The following is a 26,073-nucleotide window of genomic DNA, read 5'->3' as shown; positions in this document are numbered from 1 at the left end:
TCCCATCCCACCCCACCAGCCTCAGCTCCTTACCAGCTCCACTTCATTTTGGCGTAGCTGTTTCAAACTGTGGTGAAAACACCAAAAGTTGCTATATTTTTGTACAACTCCACAGTACGCAAACATTTTGCAACTTTTCACTGCTTTTGCACCAGTTTTGTGGCTTAATGTATTGATGAATTGGCCCCTTTGTTTTTACCCATGAAAGGTCAATGCTTGTGACCTGCTTTTTGCTCAGAAACTGTTCCATGCTTTTCTACAAATTTGCAGTAAAAATACATATGAATGTACTTAGTATGAAATAAAATGTGTTTCTTCATTATAGTTGTTGTTGAAAGATCCTCTCCACCTGTACCTGTAGAAATAGCTCCTGATGTTTCCAAGTCGAGCGAAAGTCAAGTTATTGCCCCAACTCAAGTTACAGGTACATTTTGAATCACCTTTTGTGTATGTGCTATATATAGAGCTATGGTGATACGCCACATGTGAGGCTGGCTGTACACTAGTACATTGGTTCTGCTCATTTGGTGCCTATTTGTGACCCTGACTGAAGGTAGATTGCTCTAGTTAATCTTGCGTGTTTGATTTTTTTCCGGTTTCTGTTGGATGCAGTGTTAAAGTTGTAAGTCTGGCTTTAGCTGGCATATGCCAGTCCAAGTAGTATGCCAAGAAAGTGACCAGTATGTATATTGTCTGCAATATTTCTAAACAATTTATAGAGATCATCATTTAAAATCTACCGTTAAAGGGATATTCCTATCTTAGATATGACATAAGGTCACTGCATCTAGGCATAGTATTGTGAGCGGAGAGATACTTCGAGATGACATGTCACTTCTATGGGAGTGACAAGTAGACTTTCTCGTGGATACAATTTCCTTTCATTCTTTGGATACAGCATCTAGAGACCTCGTCACTAGGCAAGTGGTTTAATACTAGAGATGGGTGACCAGTAAAATGCTCGGGTACTTGGTCCTCGAGTCAAGCAGGTCAGACATTTGGATGGGCTCAACTTGAGTAACGAGTATAATGAAATGATTGGGCAGTTTGACTCTCTGCTCACATGCAGCCAGCAATAAAGAAAGCATTTCCGGGGAGGGAGGGTGTTTTTTTTCTTTTGACACACTACATCTGAAAACATTGCTTTACCTCCAGGGAGAGCCATTCAGAGACTGTGAATGGCTCTCCTTTGGGTGCCTGCACACATCATGCAGTGAAGCAAGCTGATCACACTCGATACTTGGCTGAGCTCTGCGAGTTCCCGAGTACCCCGATGCTCAATCGAGTAGCAAGCAATGCCGAGCACGATCGCTCATCACTGGTTAATACCAGTTTTGAAAAATTATTGTAAATTCTGTAGATATGCCATAAAGGTCTAGATAGGGAATACGTCTTCACTCTTGTATACCATGTGAAATAGTGGTTCACACTAGGTTTAGTTTTCGGTCTCAGCTTTTCATGTTGTGTATTGATATACAAGTCATTGTCTGGCTCCTTATACAACTGGCAATTTACTTGTGAAAATAAGGGGCACTTTGCACACTGCGACATCGCAGCCCGATGCTGCGATGCCGAGTGTGATAGTCCCCGCCCCCGTCGCAGCAGCGATATGTGGTGATAGCTGGCGTAGCGAAAATTATCGCTACGCCAGCTTCACACACACACTCAACTGCCGTGCGACGTCCCTGTGGCCGGCGACCCGCCTCCTTGTTAAGGGGGCGGGTCGTGCGGCGTCACTGCGACGTCACACGGCAGGCGGCCAATCAGAGCGGAGGGGCGGAGATGAGCAGGATGTCAACATCCTGCCCACCTCCTTCCTTCCGCATATCCTACGGAAGCCGCAGTGAGGCCGGTAGGAGACGTTCCTCGCTCCTGCGACTTCACACACAGCGATGTGTGCAGCCGCAGGAGCGAGGAACAACATCGGACCGTCGCGTCAGCGTAATCATGGATTACGCCGACGCTGTACCGATGATACGATTACGACGCTTTTGCGCTCGTTAATCGTATCATCCAGCCTTTACACACTGCGATGTCGCATGCGATGCCGGAAGTGCGTCATTTTCAATTTGACCCCACCGACATCGCACCTGCGATGTCGCAGTGTGCAAAGTGCCCCTTAGTCACTTAGAACTGCTTTTGCCGATGTAAACTTAATGACATGTTGGTGTGGGTTAAGCTAAATTTCGTTGGCTTCTAGGGCACATATACACCGCATAACCAGAGGGGCATTACATAGCCCAAGCACGGAGCTGCATGCCTTCCATATCCTGCAACACTTGCTTCTAATAGAAAATCCTTCCATATATGTGTAATCTAAATTGCAACACATAATTTTTCTGTTGTAAAATGGAAACTGAAAGCATATGATTGCCTTATGATAAAACTAAGAATATGTATGGACCCTTAGGCTATGTGCACACAGTGCGTTTTTCTCGGCGTTTTTGCGCGTTTTTCGGGTGCGTTTTTGGCCTCAAAACTGCATGACTTTGCTTCCCCAGCAAAGTCTATGAGTTTTCATTTTTGCTGTCCCCACACATCTGTTTTTTTTCAGCTGCGTTTTTGTGGTGCCACAAAAACGCAGCATGTCAATTATTCCCGCGTTTTTCACTGCGCTTTTCATCCATTGAGTTCAATGGGATGTTGAAAGACGCAATGAGAAACGCAAATAGCTGCGTTTTGGTGCGTTTTGGTGCGTTTCTAAGACCAAAAACGCAGCTATAAACGCAGGAGGTGGGTAGTAAAGTGACGTGTACAGGAAGAGGATTCCTTCTGTCAGTATATACAGAAGCGTGAATCCTCCCGGTACCGTCACCGCCGCTTCCACCTCCCGTCCTGTGCATGTATGCTGCCGTGCGGCGCCATGTCTGGGCGGGAGGTGGAAGCGGCTGCGAAAACAAAAGTTAACAGTGGAAAAAAAAAAAAAAAGTTATACTCACCTGTCTGCAGGGTCCCGGTGCCATGCCCGCTCCCAGATTCTGTCACGGTATCGCCGCTCCGGCAGTGTGCAGTCTCCCCGGGTACGTATGCCTGCAGGATGCAGGACCTGGCGATGGATCACCTGATGCAGTCACCTGACGCATCAGGTGATCGTAAGTATCGCGGTGACGCGGGCGCCTGGCCGGTATCAGCGGATGCGTCAGGAGACTTCCTCCCTGATTACCGGCAGCTGCTGCAGCGATCGGACGGGATCAGACTCCCGCTCCATCGCTCCAGGAGCTGCCGGTAATCAGCACATAAGTGAGTATTATGTTTTTTTTTTTTTGCACCGATTTATCTGCTGATTGTATAAACGGCTTTTATACAATCAGCTGATGTGTGATGGGATTCAGGCACTTGATCCTGACACATCATCTGATCGCTTTGCCTTCCAGCAAACCGATCAGATGATATTGGATCCTGATTGAACGGCGCGGGACCCTAACCCAGGATTACTGCGGAGGGGGGTTTATTTCAATAAAGATGGAGTCACTAATTGTGTTGTGTTTTATTTCTAATAAAAATATTTTTCTGTGTGTTGTGTTTTTTTATCTTTACTAGAAATTCATGGTGGCCATGTCTAATATTGGCGTGACACCATGAATTTCGGGCTTAGGGCCAGCTGATAATATACAGCTAGCCCTAACTCCATTATTACCTAGCTAGCCACCCGGCATCAGGGCAGCTAGAAGAGTTGGATACAGCGGCAGAAGATGGCGCTTCTATGAAAGCGCCATTTTCTGGGGTGGCTGCGGGACTGCAATTCACAGCGGGGGTGCCCAGAAAGCATGGGCACCCTGCACTGTGGATTCCAATCCCCAGCTGCCTAGTTGTACCCGGCTGGACTCAAAAATTGGGCGAAGCTCACGTCATTTTTTTTTTAAAATTATTTCATGAAATTCATGAAATAATTTAAAAAAAAAAGGGCTTCCCTATATTTTTGGTTGCCAGCCGGGTACAACTAGGCAGCTGGGGGTTGGGGGCAGCCCGTACCTGCCTGCTGTACCCGGCTAGCATACAAAAATATGGCGAAGCCCACGTCATTTTTTTTGTTTGGGGGGGCAAAGAAATCCTGCATACAGTCCTGGAAGGAGGATGCTGAGCCTTGTAGTTCGACAGCTGCTGTCTGCTCTCCTGCATACACTATTGGATGGAGGATGCTGAGCCTTGTAGTTCTGCAGCTGTCTGCTCTTCTGTATACACTAGTGGAGAATGAAGAACACATTGAAGAAGGAAATGACATCAGACCTTTTTTTTTTTGTTCACTGATAAAAAACGCATAAGGACGCAGTGAGCAAAAACGCAGCAAAACGCAGCAAAAAAACGCACCAAATCGCGGCAAAACGCGTGCGTTTTTTGCCGCGTTTTTTCGACGCAGGTGCGTTTTTGTGCGTTTTTAGCGGCCAAAAACGCACAAAAACGCAGCGTCAAAAAAACGCAGTGTGTGCACATAGCCTTAAAGTGTACTTGTCTCCTGGTGAGAAAACATTTGAGTTTATTTGTCTCATTTAAGTATCTTATTATTATCACTGTTATCTGCTTTGTTTCATTAGAAGTCAATGAGTGTATCGTGGACCCTGATATCTGTGGAGAAGGCTTCTGTGTCAACCTGCCAGTTGGATACTTGTGTGTCTGCCATGAAGGCTACAAGAGGAATGAAAACCAAACCAAGTGTATTGGTAAGGTCTTCTACTAATATTGGACACTTATCCATTGGTCACTAGACTGGTGGATTTCATTCTGTACATAAAATATGTAAGTTAAGGACTAAAACGATTTTTTTTATGGTTTCTTTTATTGATAAGACATGTCTTACTGTCTTTCCATCTGTCTCTTGCCATCTCGGCACCATAATGTACCATATACATGACCATGTCCCCTGGTCACTGGCTGATGCAGAGAAATTATTACTGATTACACGTCGTTGAGACCATCATTGATTGACAGCAATGGACCTATTTTAACGTTGGATGCACTGTTTATTGTGTAATTAACTTTTTTAATGTTTTTGTAGATATAAACGAGTGTGCAGAAGATGACAGGCTGTGTTCCAATGGCCGTTGTGAAAATACAGATGGAAGTTACCTATGTATTTGCCCAGCTGGATATGTGGCTAGTGAACGAGGGACAGATTGTGTGGGTAGGTAACTTTATTTTTACACCAAGTATCGTTAATTGGCTACCGGGCAGACTTTCCTAAGCAAGTGCATCTCTTGGATGACAGAAAGTGATACAACCAATAGACATTTAAGTATCCAGGATATCTTCACACGGTGCGCTTTTGCTGCTTTTTTTCTATGTAAAAATTCAGCATTTTACTGCAGCAGCAAAGTGAGAGATTTCAGAACTCTCATACACACAATGCTTTTTTTTTCCTTGCAGATTTGCAGCAGTTTCAAATTGTTCAGCGTTTTTGCGGCATTTTCCACCAGTTCTGTTGAATGGAAAAAAAAACATAATAAATACTTTTTACCCAGCATTTTTACCGCCAACACTTCAGTATTTGCAGCAGCATATTTTTCTGCTGTAAATGCTGAACGTGTCCACGTACCCTAAGGTCGGAGTCACACTTGCAGGTGACTTGCGTGAGTCCTGCATCGCATCACCCAAGTGGGCATATGTTCTCATACGAGAGGGGAGTAAAGCAGCTGGCAGACACCTCTGGTGACAGCTTATCTACCCAAACAACAAAAACGATCAGGCATGTTGAAATCCACAGCCCAATCCTTCTTTCCTTTGACGCATTAGATAGTCAGCTGGTCCCAATGATATTGGTGGATTTGTCTGTCACTAATTTTATGTATATGGACATGTTAGGGGGACCAGTAAATGGACTAATGGTATTGTATTGGTTTACCTGTAGCTCTTCTGTCAATCTCTTTGTGCTGAATTGCAAGATTCTTAAAGGGGTTGTCCACTTCTAGGACAACCCCTTCTGATTCCACAAGTTTCCCCTAGGTAGAATAAGAAAGCCTATACTTACCTCCCATACTTGCGCTGTTCTAGCGGTGGCGCAGCTAATGTTCCCGAGGCTTATGTGGGGTTGTGATACCATGAGAGTCCCACATCCAATCAGCGTTGGCTTCCTTCTCCCCTCCTTCATACAAACCGAACAGTCAACAGGAAGTGAGTGCAGCTGCTGCACTCACTTCCTGTTGAATAACTAGTTTGGTCTGAAGGCGAGGAGACAGAAGATGGCGCTGATTGGATGCGGGGCTCCCGTGATGTCACAAGTCCACGTGAACCTCTGCACTGCTAGATGCGATACTGCTGGAATGGCGCCGGTACGGGAGGTGAGTATAAGCTTTATTATTCTAACTAGGGGAAACATATGGAATTAGAAGGGGTTGTCCTAGTAGTAGAAAACTCCTTTATGTGATGGTCGCACTAATATTTCACACAGTATTTCCCAAATCAGATAAAAAACAGCACTCTATTTTCCTTGAAAAAAATGTTCACTTTATTACTTAAAAAAAATAATTAAAAGCCACAGGTATACTGACACTTAATACGTTTCAGAATTAACCCTTCTTATTCATTGCTGTCTGAAAAAGTACAGAACGAACACCCACTACCTATTCTGACATCACAATCCTGTGTCAGCTGAGCATCACCTGGTGAATACTATATAATTGGATTATTCCTTCCCCTAAAAACAAGAATTCACTATTACATAACAATATTCAGAACAACTATGAGAAAAAAAACCTGAAAAGAGAAAGAATATTCAATAATGATAGTTTAAAACTGCACATTATAAAGTCAGACTTTACGGATGTTTTGTCAGGAATCCAAAAAGCCTCTCGGATCAGTAAAAATCTCCTAGGATCTTCTCCTCTTTTAGGAGATTTAACCCTTTCAATACCGATTGTTTTAAGACTTATCTTGTCTCTTGTTTGAATTTGAGCAAAAAGTGTCTAGATACTGTTCGGCTTCTTCTTTCTTGTTGTCAAAGATATGTCTCCGTATTCTGACTTTTAAGGCACAAGTAGTGCACCCTACTTATTGCACCTTACATGAGATGCAGCTAATCTAATACAATACATGTACGACAGTATAGAATATGAAATATTCATTATTACGGATAAAGATTCCTGTGTTACAATTACCATAAATGTTTACAGAATTTGCTTATATTTTGTCCACATTTTTAGGAACTTTTTTTATTAAGTCATAATTTGTTGTCACCATCTTGATTATCAAAACAGATAGAGGACAGTTTTTGAGATGCGGTGAGACCCTGTTTTGGGACTACCACTCTAGTTACCAGACACCAGAGGATGAAAACCTGGCGTCCGATGAGCTGTTAAAGGGGAGTTTTAAAATTCCCAAATCAAGCTTAAAGGTTAGACCTCCCAAAAGGGCACATTGATTGGTACATTTAGCACCCTCTAAGGCTATGCCAAGCAAAATATGCTACGGTATGATGCTAATGCCATTCACACAGTCAGTGGTGGTAATGTATCACAGCTTAGCACCTGTTTTCCAATGAAAGAGTCATAATATTTGGTACCAGCCATATTTATTGTATAATTTGCAACAGTTTTTTTTAACTTGTAGCCACATTTTAAACATTTTACAAAAGTGGGCAGGGTTAAACAAGGGGAAGGAAGGTGGGGTGTCGCAAACAGAAATGTATTGATAACTTTGTCAATTAATGTTTTTTGCTTATGTTTTTTCTTCTTTAGATGTAAATGAGTGCTTGAGACCAGATGTGTGTCCAGATGGGCTATGTAGCAATACTGTTGGATCTTTCCGCTGTCAGTATTGTGACACTGGTTTACGTATGAACAGAAGAGGACAGTGTGAAGGTTGTATGCATTTTTTTTTTAAGTCCAATCATTTTTATTAATTTACAACATATATAATTCACAAATCAACTGTACAATAACATGTTCATCTTGAATTTTCAACATTTACCTCCTTATATTACTTTGTAGATAGAACTTGTCCAAAACGCCCAACATCACGCTTGAACCTTTCTCTTCCTGTCATCTTTCATCTGAGGTCTCTCCATTGAGCCTCTTCTATCACTCTCAGTCATCCTCTCAGACTATGTTTTTTAGCTCTGCCTTGCAACTGCTAAGTTTTTACCTACCACTTGACCCTGTTCCCTCACCATTGGGTTTCCCTACTTTTAGTCTCCCTAGTCTTCCACCAATATCTTCCAACAAATACTATTAATTCATTACAAGGTTTCAAGATCTTACTAATTTCTTCTTTCAAGTAATAATTGAGCAGAATTCTCTGCCACGTTCCAACTAAAGGCTTTATACTTCTTTCTTTGTTGCGACCTGCCTCTAGGTTGGCTGCATTTTGGTGAAAATATGGTGATATGTAGATGCTGGCTGGTGGAGTCAGTATGGGGAAAATTGTTTATTAGCTGTGTCAAAACCAGAAAGTCAGGGACATGGACAGAGATACGAGCAAATGCATAGTAAGTGTAGTAAAGCTCCAAAGGTCAAAATCAAAAGGGAAAATCAGTAGAATAAGCAGGTAACAAAGGTAGGTCAAAATCAAAGCTCAAAATTGACTGGCTTACAGCAGACCATGGTTGACAGCATCAAACTAGTCACACTCATTGCCCTGCAGGAGGTGAATCACTCTCACTTCAGAAGCAGAGTCACTAGTGTTAGAGCGTCATGTCCACTGTTCAGCATGATAAAAAGTACCTCCTGCTTAGTGGTCAGTGACATCCCCAGGAATCGAGTATTGTCATCTGACAGCAGAGCAGATCACCACTGGAGCGACTCCATCACACTGTGCCGGAGAGGATGTAGCTCTCCAAAGAGCCTTTCACTCAATAAATAAGATATGAACCAATATCACAGACTTGCAATTTGAACTGTGTCATTTCAGAAGATCATTTTGACTGCTTTCCCATTTTAATCACCTCCCAATACAGTGGTTATTCCCAGCCTTCTAGACTGCTACACGCTCCCAACAGCTAAGCCGATTGCTATAGATGCATCGTGGCCCGTGGTTTCCTATGTGCTCCTCTGCCTACCTCTTCTCCTGGGGCCTGTGCACGCTGCACAGGATTCTCAGGAATGCACTTAGGGCTTGCGCATGCACACTGGCTCTCCTCTTAAAGGGCTGCCACACCATTTCCCATAAATACCTCTCAGCCTTTTTTCTGAGAGGCACTATGTATATAAAACACCCTCTCACAGGGGAGGTGCCTGCGCAATACTTTTAGATAGTTAGTTTATAGTCTGCTAGCTAGTTGTCAGGTCCCATGCTCCTGTCCCGTTACTTGTACCTGTGTCCACCTTCACATAACTACCTGTCCCTGTCGTGCTCACCATACATGTCAGTAACCAGTGTTCTGTCTGCCTCGGCCATCCTGCCTGTACCTGCTTGCACCTGTGTCCATACCTGAGTTCGTCTCCTGTCCTGTGGCTCAGCTACCACAGTTCCGGTCACTGCCCTGGGAGTAGTAGCTGGCGTCTACCTCTCGGCAGACACTTACTTAGGCCCCTCCCACTAAAGGGTAAGCTCGGCTTTCCACTGTGGTCTAGTGGGTCCACTCTTACTTGCCGCCTCAACAACACCAGTGGGGAGCATTACATTAGAAAATACCTTCAATTAGAAATGTAGTATAGTTCTCCTGATTTGCTCTGTCGCTTACCTCATGTGCAGGGCATTACAGTAGTTTAGGTAATCATGGATATGACCACGAGCAACTAAGTAACTAACTAACTAACTGTCACCATATGAATGGGTTGTACGCATGGATACCTAAGCTACTGTAATGCCTTGCACATAAGGTAAGAGACATGGCGAATCAGGAGAACTATACTACATTTCTAATTGGAGGTATTTACTAAAATTATTATTATTACACCTAATACATATTGGGATAGGATCCTAGAGATGGGAATACCCCTTTAATGTTAAAGATAATGAAATAATGATTATTTAAACAGTAAACATAGTAAAGCACAATTTGAGAGCACAATATGCAGTTTGGGTATTTTAGGTGCATGCAGGGGGAGGTGAACGCCATTCTTATTTATATATGAATAGCTTTGCTTATTTCAGAATTATAAGTATTTGATAGTGATACAGTTTCCCTACTTTGATGTCACTTACTATGTAAACTATAGATATATTTGGCAAGACAGCGTGAAGAAATATGTAACCTTTGAACTCTCCAATCCCTACAATTCTGTTTTCATTGAAGCGTTTCCATGTTGGCTTCCTTCAGCAGCCATACAGTCTGTTATATATTAATTATGAGATTTATGTTTTATTTTTTCCAATGTGGTTGTTTTGGCAGATATTGATGAATGCTTGGTTGTAACCACATGTCCATATGACAGATGTGTCAATAACCCGGGCTCGTTTGCATGTGTGCCCTGTCCTGATGGATACAGAGGATCTAATGGTCGCTGTTTTGGTGAGTTTATATTCACAAGACATGTAGAGAGTTGAAGAATTTCTCTATTTTATAAGACATCGTGCTATTGTCAAATTCTATGAACTATAAATGCAATTTGCACCTCCCTGTAATGGCTTTCCGGCCTCTCTTTAATATGAGCATGGAGCAAAGTGATTACTCCAGCAAAGCAATGGCGAAGCACCATATGGACACACCGGACGGCAAACAAAGCAAGGCCTTTCTTTTCAAGAGGCTCTGGTTTAGGAGTTTTTAAGCACAGTGCTTGGAGATTACAATGAAGGCTCAAATGTGTGATGATTACGCTAATAGGAGGCCCATACACTTGACCGTTACGCTATGCAACTTTAGGTCTATGGCAATAACTGGATGCCATGGTGGTACTTGAAGATACTTTTTTCTTGCAGAGCAGTGGATAATATTACCACCCACAATACTCCTGAGATAGCAACTTACTACTCAGTGACTTTCTTCTGCAGAATTGCAATAACTCTATTAATTCTGTCTCCAGCTCTTTTTGCACAGTAGTTACCCCTTGCATTGCTTCTTAAGTGGATGGCAGTTTTTTCCTAAAAATGGCAGCTAGTACTTTGTGCGTTATAGGGAGATGGCTGTTAATCAGTGGTGGATGGCCAGGTGGAACTCTTATCTTATATGGAAAACTATCAGGGTTTCCTTGACACGCACACTGCATTGATTTAATGTCAGCGCTGCATCTGATGAAGTGCTAAAACAGCAGATGAAATAAGTATTGAACACGTCACCAATTTTCTAAGCAACTATAGTTCTAAACGTGCTATTAACATGAATTCCTCACCAGATGTCAGTAACAACCCATCCAATCCACAGGGGGCAAAGAAATGAAACCATATATGTCCATAGATTATGTGTAATAATGAGGAATGACACACAGAAAAAGAATTTAAAACATGAAGAAAGAGAGGTGCAAAAAAACATGGAAAGTCATGACACCAGCTGAAATCTATCAGTAATTACAAAGCAATTCTGCCTCTTAGGGAAAAATATCAGCTCCTTTAACTGATGGCCTATAACAAAGTGTCTTATTACAAAACTGCCTGCCACACATAAAACATCTCATGATAGGTAAAACCAAAGACTTTTGCAATCTTATATTGCTAAACATATTGATGCCATTGGTTACAAAAGAATTTCTAAACTGCTGAAGGTTCCAGTGAGCACTATTGGAGCCATAATCCTTAAGTGGAAAGAACATTTCACCATTATCTGGCCATTACAAGGTGCTACCCACAAGATTTCAGACAGAGATGTGACAAGAATTATCAGAAGAGTTGTCTAAAAACCAAGAACCTGTGGAGAGCTACAGAAAGACCTGGAGTGAGCAGGTACAATTATTTCAAAGAAAACAATAAGTAATGTACTCAACCTCCATGGCTTGTATGCACGCTCACATGCAAGACTGTATTGTTGAACAAAAATCATGTTCAAATGTGTTTAAAGTTTGCTCAACAACATTTAGACAAGCCTGTGAAATACTGGGAGAATATAGTCTGGACCGATGAGACCAAAATTTAATTCTTTGGATGCCATAATACACACCATGTTTGAAAGCCAAAAGGCAATGCATAACACCCCAAAAACACCAGACCAACAGTGAGGTTTAGAGGTGGAAATATGATAGTAAGAGCTGTTTTTCAGCATATGGCACTGGTAAATTTCATAACAGTGAAGGAAGGATGAATAGACAAATGTACTAAGACATTCTTGATGAAAATCTGCTGCCATCTACCAGGATGATGAAGATAAAATGAGGGTGGACATTTCAGCAAGACAATGATCCTAAACACACAGCCAAGGAAACTCTGAATTTGTTTCAGAAAAAGAAAATAAAGCTGATAGAATGGCCCAGCCAATCACCAGACCTGAATCTAATAGAAAATGTATGGAAAGAATTAAAGCGCAGAGTTCATATAAGTAGCCCACGGTACAAAGATATATTTTACTTGTATAAGTAGCCCAGAAATCCTAGATTTGAAGAGTGTTTGTCTGGAAGAGTAGGCCAAAATCACACCTGAGCAATGCATACAACTAGTATAATATCTTGTGTAATCCATTCAGCCTCTATTGCGGTCCGCTTATCCTCACTACTTGACCTCCGTGATCTCTGAGATCCGGTGATGTCACGTCAACTTAGAGTTGACCTGACATCACTGAGGTGGGCCCCAGTCTCCCTGAGTGACTGGGCTGTGGGCGAAGTTCCACTGTTCGTCACAGCCTAGCAACACTCCTGTTTGCGGCACTCTGCAGCAAAGGAGACAGCGCTCGAGATGCTGGACTGTGACAAGCAGAGAAACTCCGTCCACAAACCAGTCACTCAGGGAGACTCGGGCCCACCTCGGTGATGTCGAGTCTACTGAAAGTTGACATGACATCAGCGGATCGCAGAGGTCATGGAGCCCGGGGGGTCATGTGATGGGGATGAGCAGACCGCAATAGCCACTCAGAGGCAGAATTTACAACACAAGGTATTTGAGAAAAGCCTTCTTTATGACCTTTAAATCAATGTGGCCACTAATGCTGATTAGTGGACCACCTCTTAAAGCTTAGAGATTTGCTTATGTCACTTTGAAGTCTTGGCTGTACCTTTTTAATTAGCAGATTTCTAATATTTATGTGTGATAAAAGTGAGATGATTAATAAATCATTAGAACTGCTTAATAAATGCCCCTCATTTTATTTTCCACTTATGTTCCTGTTATTGGACAATTAAGTGTCAATTATTATTATTGATATTATTATTGTTGATATTATTATTATTATTATTATTATTATTATATTTAAATACTGTCTTGTGCTTTAATGAAGCCAGAAATACAGCCACCATTGGCTTTCCCTGATGAGTATTTCAGAAAAATATGAAAATTGAAAACAGATTTTGTTTCAAATGTGGACTGAAAATAAATTAGCTGGATTTGTGCCTGGCTGTCTAATGAAAGTGATGTTCCTACATGTCTGCACATTTATACCTTATTTTTTTCTGACCTTCGTTAAATTTGTAGACATTGATGAATGCCAAGAAGACACTTCGTTGTGTGCCAACGGTGACTGTTCCAATCTGGAGGGATCTTACATGTGCACGTGTCGGACAGGATTTGAATCAACCTCTGACAGCAAACAGTGCATTGGTAATTAGATGTTCCGCTTCAGCCGTACATTTATTTTATTCATTAATTTTTGGATGAAGGGTCAGTCCTGGATTTGATGAGAATGTAGTAGAAGGCTATCGACCAATAAATCCATCTGGTTCCATTTCTGAATGTCAGACTTTTTTAACGTTTTTGATGTCAAGCCTATATTGGCCAATATATTTCCCTGGCTTTATTTTGTCACACTAATATGTGTATATCTACTCATAACATTAGTATAAAATAGAAATATGTGACATTTTGAATTAGATGTTTGCTGAGATCTCTGGCAACCCCTAGGCTCCTCATTGGGAAATCCTAAGAAAGCAAATCACTCTTGACCGATTTGTTAAAAGGAATTACATGACATTATCCGTAGCACCTCTCAGACCATCTAGTGATCCCTCATGGTCAATCATTCAGGAGGCACATGATGTTTTGCCTAGAGCATGTGAATGTTTCATTATCTCTTGAGGAAGTCATTTAAGCCATATAACAGATGTAGTTGGACAGGTTTTTTTTTTTAAGGATTTACCATATTTTTCTGACTATAAGACGCACTTTTTGTCAAGATAACATCTTGCTAAAATTGATATGCGTCTTATAGTCTGCAGTCAGTAAAGTCACCAGTTCCAGACCTCCCTGACTGCTTCCTTAAAATCATAGGAGCACAGTGCTTATGAATGCTTTACCCTATTACTGCCCGGCAGCATGCCCACTGTCTTAAGGTCATATTTGAATCAGATCTCTTCTTCACTCCCTAAATTCAAGTACTCACTCACTCATGGCACCTACACCTCAAAAGCATGTCTAGAATTCAACTTTTTTCTTGCCGTTGACTCTTCAAAAACTCTTACTGTCACTCTTATTCATTTCTCATCCGGACTATTGCAACAGTCTACTGATCAGCCTCCCTCTTACTAAACTCTCCCCTCTCTAATCTGTCCTGAATGTAGCAGCCAGAATCATATTCTTCTCTAACCGCTACACCGATGCCTCCACTTCGTACCAGTCATTGCATCGGTTGCCCATCCGCTAAAGAGTACAATATAAAATTATCGCTCTCACCACAAAGCTGTTCACAATTCTACACCGCCCTACATCTCCCCACCACTGTCTATCACCCTACCCTTGTCCTCCGCTCCACTAATGACATAAGACTGACATCTTCTATAATTCAGACCTCCCACTCACGTCTCCAGAACTTCTCACCAGCTGTGCCAATTTTCTGAAATGTACTACCAAGAACAATTTGATTAATTCACAATACCCACATTTTTAAGCGTGCCCTAAAAACACATTTCTTTAGACTGGCCTATCACCTCACCTCACTTATCTAACTATTTATGTTGCCCTTAAAGCCGCTTTACACGCAGCGATATCGCTATCGATATCGCTAGCGTGCATACCCGCCCCCATCGATTGTGCATCACGGGCAAATCGCTGCCCGTGGTGCACAACATCGCTAATACCCGTCACACATACTTATGTGCCTTGCGATGTCGCTGTTGCTGGCGAACCACCTCCTTTCTAAGGGGGCGGGTCGTGCGGCGTCACAGCGACGTCACTAAGCAGCCGCCCAATAGAAGCGGAGGGGCGGAGATGAGCGGAACAAAAATCCTTCCTTCAAGAAACATTTACCCCTGATGAAGCCACACATGGTGGCGTAACGCGTGGGGCAGGCGCACCCACACTTCCTCTCTCATTATTTACTCATCTGGTATTGTATTGGCTCTCTTTGATCTGTACCATATTCATGTTAGTCCTACATTTGGTGACTATGTATTGCTGTATACTGTTCTCTGGTACTGTTATATTTGAGCCTATGTGATTTATTCCATCTGCATTATTCCATGAGGTTTCAGTGGTGATGTGCTAAACTGTTCATGGGTGGATCACCCCTTTGATCTTTCCCAGTTTTAAGTGTTCTTAATAATATTTCTCTGTGTTATTAATAAACTTTTTCACACTTTTTGCATGCAACAAGGGACTCCTCTTGCTTCATTCCATTATTCTGGATTTTCCAGTACATGTTTGGTGTAGTTGTGCCCACTCTTTCCCATGTGTTGTGTTCCACCTCCTTCCTTCCTCATTGCGGGCGGACGCAGGTACGAGGTTGTTCCTCGTTCTTGCAATGTCACACATAGCGATGTGTGCTGCCGCAGGAATGACGAACAACCTGCGTCCTGCTACAGCAACGATATTTGGGAAATGGACAGCGTGTCAACGATAAGGTAAGTAAAATTGCTCGGTAACAGTCGTTTGTGCGTTTCACACAAAACGACGTCGCTAAAGAGGCCGCATGTGCGTCACGAATTCCGTGACCCCAATGACATCGCGTTAGCGATGTCGTTGCGTGTAAAGCGGCCTTTACAATATTTACAATATTTACAATATTTTCTTTATCATCTGTTTACACCCTTCTTGCACTTAATTGCACTCTGTAACTGTATACAAATACTGGCTGGTGACCGGATGAGATGAGATATGCTAATGACACTCGCCTCAAACTCTGCTGTGAGCGTGAGCCGAGTGTCATGCACTGTGCCCTGATTCTCTCGCATGCAGGAATCTGAACACATGTGTGGAGAAAACGGAAACCTATTCTGTCCACCTTCTCCATTGCCTGTCTCTGCATATATTGGACTGCACTCAGGCGTCATCCAAGTGTAGTCCTATGTTTCACATGCACCCATAGACTTGTATGAGTGCGCATAAGCCAAGATACGTTGCCAATCACAGCATGCAGCCATTTTTCTGTTTTGCCGATTCAGCATGAAAAAAAAGTCGCAGATCTGGTCTGCCACATTGAATAACATTGGTCAGAGCGCAATATGAGATTTTCTCGTTTTGTACTAGTCAGATTCATACGCTCATGTGACCCTATCCTTACTCCTTCTCTGCACCATATAGGATACATATGTGGTTTTCTCACACTTATGTGAGTGCACAGCACATCATCGTGGCATAGGACATCTTGATATAAAATCTACAATAGACATATTTTATAGTGTGGATATTAGAATAACTCCTACTAAAGTGTACAGCTGGCTAAATTGTGTATAAGGAGATTAAGTGGCATAAATGAAATATATTACACATGTGAGACACCACAAAGTTGATTACACAATAAATGGACTTGTGCTTTTTATGAGCTTTGGTACAACCAACATAAACTGTATTGTGACCTTGTTATGTCACTGTTGTGAACAGTATATCATACCCTCTATAATTCGGTACAACCCTACTAATGTAATTCTATCACTTTAGAAAAATTCATTATCCCCTCTTCTATCCTAGAGCACCAAGTTAGGAGCATAATTGAAGACAACCAACATTACCCCCTCCACTTCTTTACATCACCAGGGTAGTTTTAATATCAATGTTTTTTTTCCTATTTTCTGTTGTCCAAACCTGGGTGCGTCTTATAGTCAGGTGCGTCTTATTGTCCGAAAAATATGGTATATATGTTTTTCTGAGACTGAAGACATTAAAACTATTGGATATTTTATGAGACAATAAAAGTATATATGAATAACTATTTCTTTATCATTTCTATTTTTACAGACATTGATGAATGTCAGCTGGGTGATTTATGCCTGAACGGCAGGTGCCAAAATATAGAGGGTTCCTTTGTATGCTCTTGCAACAAAGGATATCAGTTGAGCGCAGCGAGGGACCGATGTGACGGTATGCAATATGCTTATTCTATATTTATTGATAGTCTGTGTCTATTATATACACATTTAGACCATGAAATAATTATAGGGCTAATGCACTGCAAACACAAGATGATTGGTTATAGAGTATTTATATTGGAGCTGCCATCTCAGTAAGCTTTACATAAATCAATTGTATGTCATAGTAAGCGAATACGATAAGAAATTCTTACTAGACGAATATGCCAGTTTCTCCATTTATTATCCACCTCTCCTCTCCCCCTGCCTCCTGAATTGAGCATTAGGCCTAGGACACACGGCGAAAAAAATGGTGCGAGTGGATTGCGATAAAAGAATCGCATTTTACTCGGACCAATATTTCTCTATGGGGCAGCACTCATTAGCGATTGTTTTCTCAGCCCTAATCGGACCGAGAAAGCAGTCACAGCATGCTGCGGGTGGAATGTGATCCTTTTCCACTCGCAGTCATGCAAGTCTATGGGGCGAGAGAAACATTGCACTGCACTCCTGTTACACCGGAATAACACAAGAGCAGTGCAATTCTCGCATCAACCAGCATCGGAGAAGATAGGGAGATAAATCGCTCCCTCTCCTCCGCAGTGCCAGCCCTCCCCTCTGCAGCGCTGGCCCTCCCCTCTGCAACTGTGGTCTGATCGCATGATCGGACCACAGTCGCATGACCCTCGCATGACACTCGGCTCCCGGTGTACTGCGAGCGTGTGACGAGTGTCATGTGAGGATCGCACATAATCCCATGTGGCCTCGGCCTTAATTTCATGCTAAAACCATCTTGAGAAACTAGAGGGATTTATAGATCACTGAGGTTTCGAGTTACAGCTACATATAGAAGTCTATGAAGGAGGGAGGAAGAAGAAAGTAGCTACAGTCATAGAGAAGCAAAAAAATGAACTAATGGTGCTCTAATAAGAGTTTTATCTTACCTCATTGTTGGATTCACACTACACTGCTCAGTACAACTGTATAATGTTCTTTGTGCTGCTGCTTCTGAGGGTGCAAAGAGATGGAGAACAGAATCTCATCTCTGTGTACATAAAGATGCACTGATGCTAGCCTAGTAAGTTTTAGGTTATCTCATTGTTGGATTCACAGCTACACTGCTCAGTACAACTGTATGAAGTCCTTTATGCTGCTTCTAAGGGTGCAAAGAAACAGAGAACGTCTCTTCTCTGTATGTGCTATGTATGGAAGACATAATAACACTTAGTCGACTAGTAGAGAGGGAAGAAATTGGTATGTGATCCTCAGAAATCCTGTTACCCGTTAAGCACACACACACATGACAGCTGATTTTGAAAATTCATCAGAAAAGACAGATTCCGTTAAATGAGCAATTATAACATGTGTATAATCTCTAGAAATCTATTATCCACTAATAATAAAGTTATTTAAATATTTCTCTAAATTAATAGATATGTCAACATGTTGCATTTCTTTGCGACCTTTATGATGTTCCTTATTGTATGAGATGACTGATTTCTTCAGGACACTGCTTGTCTAAAGAAATAGGGTTGGTAGGAAACAGTGAAGTCTATCAATGTCTGATCGAACTGGTCAGACATTGATACCATCTTGAAAAGCCTTGATGAAATGTCAGGAGTCTGGCAGTGAAATGTCAAACTTTTGTTTGGAAAAGACAATTGGTCAATACATATGTCATATTTGCAACAAGTATATAATTAATTATATATTACGGTTTGCAACTAATATATGGAATGTTACTTGCACTATTGTTACTGTATATTGATTTATGCAAACTTTATTGAAATGGCAGTGCCAATGTAAATTCTCAGTAAACCTATTGCCTTGTGATCGCAGCGCACTAGCCCTCATTCCATGGGTTACGTGTGGACTTATTCTACACAGAATGTCATTTTAGCTTTATGTGAAGGTGCTATTTGTAGGTACAGATATGGATACATTCTTATATCTATGTTGATTTGCTCAGGACATTAAATGCCAAATATAAGAATTAAAACAATAAATGATAAATATTTATGATATGATATAAAACAATAAAAATAGTATAGTGCATCAATTACTATATAAATCCACACTATTGTCTCCACTCAGATAACATTTTTTATTTACATAGCAGAAGTTGAGAACACAGTGAAAACATTCACATCACCTAATATATATCCCCCATATGCACAGTATATTTGTAACGATATATTCCATTCGCCTAATAAATAATACAATAAATGTCATCAAAAAATTTCCTTTCATTACCATTTTGTCTTCTTTTCTACAGATATTGATGAATGCCAAGACACAAGCCTATGTGGTAATGGCCAGTGCAGGAACACCAGGGGATCCTTCACATGTATATGTAACGACGGCTATAAGATATCAGCCACTGGGGACCAATGTGAAGGTATGATTCAGCCATACACCCAAGTGGGGAAGAAAATATATTTTGATTATTGACATGTGCCTATTTTAAGTATTCCCTTTAAACATCTATTTAAGCATTTCCTGTGCTGCCACACGAAGGCAAAGACTCACAGATGTGGCCTCAGTCAGTGTAACTAGAAATCTAGAATTGATGTCTTCTCTAATACACCTGGGCCCCGATTCATTAACCCCGGCGGTGTTCATGCTGTTCTTGATGAGGAAGCATGCTGGAGTCAGATGCACCAGGCTTGTAATCAATCAGGAGCGTGTGATGAATGGCATACACCTCCATGTGCACCTCACCACATATCCTACTCCAGTCCCTGATGAAGTAAGACTTGTGGTTCGTGCGCTCCTACCCCCCTATCCCCGCCACAAACGTTTTTAATCTCTGGATTCTGATCCCCATAGACTTATATGGCACCTGAATTCGGAGGGGATTCGGCTTTTTTTTCAATCGGGCAGTGGTCCGCCGGTCCCTGATTTTGGCGGATTTCATCAACTCTACTCTCAAGCCCTGAATCTGTCACTCATCTCATAATGCATAGAGACAGCCGTGACGTGCGTAGGGTATAATAAATAATTCCTGGTGATAACGGTATAATAGCACAGGCCTGATGATTAGGGTAGAATAACACAGTTATTTGGGGTAACGTCCAGTAAAAATACATAGCTCATAATTATCAAAATGGCCTACATTGTTCATGAAATTTGGGCAAAATTGACATTTTAGTGCAACAGTTGCACCTTCTACTAAAACAGTCCAACATTTGCACCAAAATATCTGGCATCCATAAAATCACTCCAGAAGGACAGTAGTACACAAATTTAACTCTTTAAAAAGTGATGAAATGAAAATTGATGAATCAGCTTAAAACAACTAGAAACCTCAAACCCTGCACGCAATGGTATTTATAAAAACAAACAAGCGGCCTTTTATAAAGGTTCAAATTAAAAAGAGAACTAGGTGCCAATGAAAAATGAGCTGAAAAAATCTCCAAAAACTAGATAAAAAAAAGTGTAAATGCAATAATGCATTGGCCGATAGTTCTTTATTGATATCTCGATTAGTTAAAATAAATGTATTTGTGTAGTACAGTTGTGTGAACCTTATAGTCTAGTTTTCTGCAACGTCCGTTTATATTGAGAATGCTTTGAACATCTGAGAACACATGGTAGGTTTACATTACCAACCGAAAGAACAGTAACACGAAAGGCCGCAAAGTCTCCCAGCAATTAGCTTCGCATTACACAGACTTTCACCATTGTACATGTGATGTCTAATGAAAACAGACAGGAACCGTATTATAAACAGCTGCTTGTGGGGCACTGATGGCTCGCTCCTACTCATATCCCATGTGTTCTCCGCAATGACAGACAAATTGTGTAAAGCAAACATCATAACAAAAATCCCTTCCGCCCCCCTCTCCAAATCCTCCGTGCAGATTGATTCATGGGTCCAGTGTGCAGTCTGCCGTCTGATTGTTTCCTAATGGCCACTGTGCGGATATGAGAACAACAGTCCAAGTAACTAATGACTGATTAAATAGAATATTAAAAATATGAATTAAATGTGAAATTAACACAAAACTAAAATCTGTGATTCGATCAGAAGCTATCACATGTCTTATTTATTTTGTAATATGGTTTTTATTACAAATAGATAAAATCTGTTTACTGGTTGTGTGATGTATTCTTAGACTCTACTGTAAAGAGCTAACGGAAGGCAAAGCAATGAAAGAACATGACCATATACACAAAAGGTTTATTGGGCATGAAGTGTGTTTTTGAGGATGTTTTATTTATATGCTAAATATAAAATAGTTAAATCCGGAGAGACAATAGCTCAATAGGGTCTTAGCTGTGTGATGATGGTGATAATACACACAAAGATTTGCTCACCTGGTGGGGTTGTGTGAGACACAACCACTTGAAGAGCATCAACATGGCAGCTGACAATGGATGATAAGGGTTAAATCCCCGTGCTCCAGTGTGAATGAATTAAATGAACAGTATCCTAGAAAGTAATTTCATAGAATCATAAAATATTAGAGTTGGAGTGGACCTCCTGGGTTATCTAGTCCAACCTCCTGCTCAAAGCAGGATTCACTAAATCACCCCAGTCAGATGTCCATCCAACCTTTTTTTAAAGACTTCCATTGAAGGAGAACTCACCACCTCTTGTGGCAGCCTGTTCCACTCATGGATCACCCTGACTGTCAAAAAGTGTTTTCTAATATCTAATGTGTCTCCTCCCCATCAGTTTCATCCCATTGCTTCTAGTCTTTCCTTGTGAAAATGAGAATAAAACTGATCCCTCTACAGTGTAACAGCCTTTAGGATTTATTCAACGCATTTCAGAGTTTCAGAGCGAAACATAAGAAGTGTTCCATGGAATTGTGATAGTCCTGATGAAGGAGTTTCACTCCGAGACGCATTAAATAAATCACTTTCTAGAATATTGTTAATTTCATTTCTGCTCACAGCAACGCGGGTGTTTAACCCTTGTCCTCCATTGTCAGATATATAAAATAGTGGCATATTTCAAGTGGAAAGCCGCCTGAAGAATGGTCAGATCAGTTTCTTTTAGCCGCTCACGGCTTTTGAGAACATGTGCACAGCGAGTCTTTTTTTACTTTGCAGTGCTTATATTAAATGTTTTTGCCATTCTTTTTAATGCTTTCTTTTTGGACGGTTTGAGGTGGAATATGCTTGAATAAGATGTTGTGGGCATTAATAAATAGGTATGACTCAAGGCTAGGATCACACCATATTTTCTCGAGCAGAGAAAAACGGTTGTATTACAAGATCAGAGTGGGATCTGTTTTTATCGAATCGGATCATCTCCATTCTGATGGTCCATGAAAAATCAGACTACACACAAATGTCATCTGAGTTCAGTCTGATTTTTGTCACAGACCCATAGACGTGAATGGCCAAGTTCGATACAGTTTTCAGAGGCAAATTGTGCACTTTTTTTAGATCCGAGGAAATGTGCACGTGCCTCATTGAATAATAATGATCAGAGTGCGATCCTATGTTTTCACGAATCACACTCGGACGGAAAATCCAGTCATCTGCACAAGCCCTAACAGTTGTAGAGCTTGGTACATGAATGATATATAACAGTACAGGCACTTCTTATTTATTACCGTAAGAATGCACCTTCTGCCCAACAGAGTTATTTTTTCTTTTTAATGAAAAAAAGAATATAGAAAGGGAATCTGTCATTAGGATCAACCCTCCTAAGTCATCTATATGAGCATTTAGGTAAGATGACTAAAATGATGCCATGATAGCTATGATCTGATGTCTTATTCCAGAGAAATCCACATTTTTCTTAATTTGTAAATGAGCTGTTAAGAAAGATCTATGTGCTGGCACAAATCTACCTGAGAATCTGTATCAAGAGCTTGTTTTAAATGAAAGGGTGTGTTACCAGTGTCAGACATGTAATAACTGACAGTCTGCTCTATAGGCTTCACACTGGTAACACCTCTGTTCATTTAAAATACAATCTGGAGGCAGATTTTAAGGGTTAAGGCAGATTTTTATGGAGATCTGTGTCCTGCCTATAGTTCTTAATTTATTTACATTTTAAGAAAAGCGTGTATTGCTCAGGAATAAGTCATCAGATCGAAGATATCAAGGTATCATTTTATTCAACTTTCTATGACCTATTTGCCCACGTAGACGGCTTTGGAGGGTTGATCCTACTGACAGATTCCCCTTTAAAATATTTAATCCCAAAACATAACATTTTTCTCTGGACATGAATGGCAACATACAAGTGCATGTTAGTAAATTAGAATATTATGAAAATTATAATGGATAACTCAGGAATCTTTTCGCGTGGAACAAAGACATAACTGAACCCATTGTATAGGCGATAAAGTCTGTATTGTAACACACAGTCAATACAAGCTAAGTTTAGAGGAAAATAATCAAGTCCATAAACACACAGTGAAAATATCAAATGAAGCCTTTAAAGAAAGTCCCTTGAAAACCTCACAGGAATATGCAATTCAGCAGTACAGTCTTTAAAGCACCGTTGACACTAGGAGATTCTTCAGCAAAGTATTTAACACAGTATACACCCAGGAAGCCCTGGGAAAGAAAGTCTCTGAAAGTCCAGAACCAGATGCAGAGCAGTTTACTAAAGTGCAGAACAGTCCCGAGCTCTACTACTGCATCTATTCAAATGTGGAAGCGACAGAGCACTTATTTAAGCAAAACAGCTAATGTGTCAGCAAAGGCAGGTCAAGCAAGAGCCGCAGCAGAGGGCAAGGCAACAACAGCTGAGAGCAGCAGGCAAACTGGCAACAGGTGATAGTAGCAGAACCTCTGATGGGCAGCAACTGAAACGTCACACAGGAATTCCAGGAGTAGGTGGAACTTGAGATGCCACTAGGAGCAGAAAACCAGGCAGAATACTCAAGCAGAAGACTAGAGGCTGAACTGGGGTTTATATAGGCAGGAAGACAAAAAACACATGGAGAGCAATCAAGTAGAGGACACCATCTTGGAAGAGGGCAAAAATGCTGAAAAGGTAATCAGAATAGCCAGAGTCCTGACAAATATTATAAAAAAGTTAATTTATTTCAGTAATTCAATAAAAAAAGGGAAATGCATTAACTATATAGAATCATTACACACAGAGTAATCTATTTCAAGTGTTTATTTCTGTTAATGTTGATGTTTATGGCTAACAGCCAATAAAAACCCAAATTCATTATCTCAGAAAATTAGAATCTATATACATAATTTCCAGTTGTGGCTGTAACCGTATCCCACAATGCACTGTGGCACTGTCAGTTGCGCAGGCGCAGTTCGCACTCACATCATAGCCATGGTAACCAGGGACAACAGTGCAGGCAGAACCCAAATTGTGGACTGAGTAAGCACAATTCTGTTCCCAGACTAACATTGTGCTACCCATACCACATCCAGGTATAATGAGGTGTTGGTGTTTTAAATTACACATTTGCGATGTCATAGAGCAGTAAGGAGGCGAGGCCGAGATATATTGGAAAGCGCAAACAGTGTGACACATGTCCACTGCCCCTGTCAGCACTACTAAGCATAGACAGGTGTGTATTTCACCGCACTCCCGAAGCGATAGCATCGAGCCGATTGCTAGTATTATATAAGATCAACTGAAAAATTATTTTAAGCTCAGAAATGTTGGCGCCTACTGAAAAGTATATACAGTAATGCACTCAATACTTGGTCGTGCTAATATATTGAGATGCACCTGTACCTCTAAAGAGACTTCTGTGGATAGATAGTATGTGATATTGGGCCTTATGTCAGCCTGGTTCTTTTTTACTGTTGACTGTGAACGGTGCTCGTTTGGTGTGTGCTCATGCGTTTGACCAGATAGCAGTCAATTTTAAGTAATTCTGCCTTTATATAATTTGGAAACTTGCTGAAAGTTTTCCAATGATTAAACATGAGATCATTGATTAGATGATGCACTCTTTTAATTAAGATCTTTATTAGTTTCTTTAGCGGACCAAGGTGTAAATATACGGTGGATCTTGTCTATATGGATGGAGATTGTATTTTCCATTCTTTCAATTAGATTTACATTTCCGTGGCAGCTCTCACCAGGGACTTTGCACATGTTTGAAACCTGGTGTTCTGTCCAGAGCCAAGGAAAACTCTGCGTTATGAATAGTCAGAAGATTACTAGAAATAGCCATACTCCAGTGCACGATTTTTTGCGCTCTGTTCATTGAGGTTCAAGTAAGTAATTATGTTTCATCAAGCTGCGGAGTAATGTGGTTGTAAAATAATGGACCACCCGATCACAAAATAATTGATCTGTTTGCCAAAAATGTGATTGCAGACAGAGATGAATGCCAGGAGCTGTATGAAGCGTGCCAGGGAGGAGGAAGCTGTTACAATACGGATGGATCTTATACATGCGTTTGTCCAGATGGCTTCCTGCTCATAGATGGAAGAAGGTGTCAAGGTATAGTAGAGCTATGGAAAAGCAAAATCTTGCAGCTTTGCGGAGAGGAATTAACTTAATATTAGTATAAATTTACATTGTGCAAGCCAAGCAGAAAAGACATAACAAAGCCGTATTTTATGACATTACGGTGAGCAATTAAATAATGTTCCGAGATTTGAGTGAACCAATATTTGAAAGAATATTGCCTAGATATTCCATTCATCTGTATTTTGATAGAACAACCATTAAAGCCTCATTGATCGCAGCCAAGACATCAAAATGTGGGGATTTCTGCACGTTGCGCACATACTGGTCTCTGATGAAATCTAGAAACTTTGCTCATGTTGATTGCATTTTTTAATTATTTGCATATCATTACCGTGTCTATTGATCCTGTGATTTCCATAATACCATGACTTTTCCTTGTTGGTGTTGCAATTTGAATGTTGAGGAGTATATGTTGGTCGCATTCAA

At 41.0% G+C, this 26,073-nt stretch overlaps 1 protein-coding gene across 4 annotated transcripts in view; it reads left to right on the top strand.

Annotated features, from left to right (window-relative positions):
* LTBP1 (latent transforming growth factor beta binding protein 1) overlaps positions 1-26,073 on the top strand; it is a 528,942-nt gene that overhangs the window by 424,494 nt on the left and 78,375 nt on the right. For all 4 annotated transcript variants that reach the window (XM_075339498.1, XM_075339499.1, XM_075339500.1 and 1 more), the window contains 9 exons: positions 326-424; positions 4,533-4,658; positions 4,994-5,119; positions 7,668-7,790; positions 10,262-10,381; positions 13,420-13,545; positions 17,113-17,235; positions 19,498-19,620; positions 25,492-25,617. In XM_075339498.1, the coding sequence (XP_075195613.1) occupies positions 326-424; positions 4,533-4,658; positions 4,994-5,119; positions 7,668-7,790; positions 10,262-10,381; positions 13,420-13,545; positions 17,113-17,235; positions 19,498-19,620; positions 25,492-25,617 (1,092 nt within the window). The remainder of the gene's footprint in view (positions 1-325; positions 425-4,532; positions 4,659-4,993; positions 5,120-7,667; positions 7,791-10,261; positions 10,382-13,419; positions 13,546-17,112; positions 17,236-19,497; positions 19,621-25,491; positions 25,618-26,073) is intronic.

This window comes from Anomaloglossus baeobatrachus, chromosome 3 (assembly GCF_048569485.1).
Source record: "Anomaloglossus baeobatrachus isolate aAnoBae1 chromosome 3, aAnoBae1.hap1, whole genome shotgun sequence".
Lineage (NCBI taxonomy): Eukaryota > Metazoa > Chordata > Amphibia > Anura > Aromobatidae > Anomaloglossus > Anomaloglossus baeobatrachus.
The sequence above is the reverse complement of the archived record's forward strand: the minus strand, read 5'-3'. Positions and strand labels throughout refer to the sequence as shown.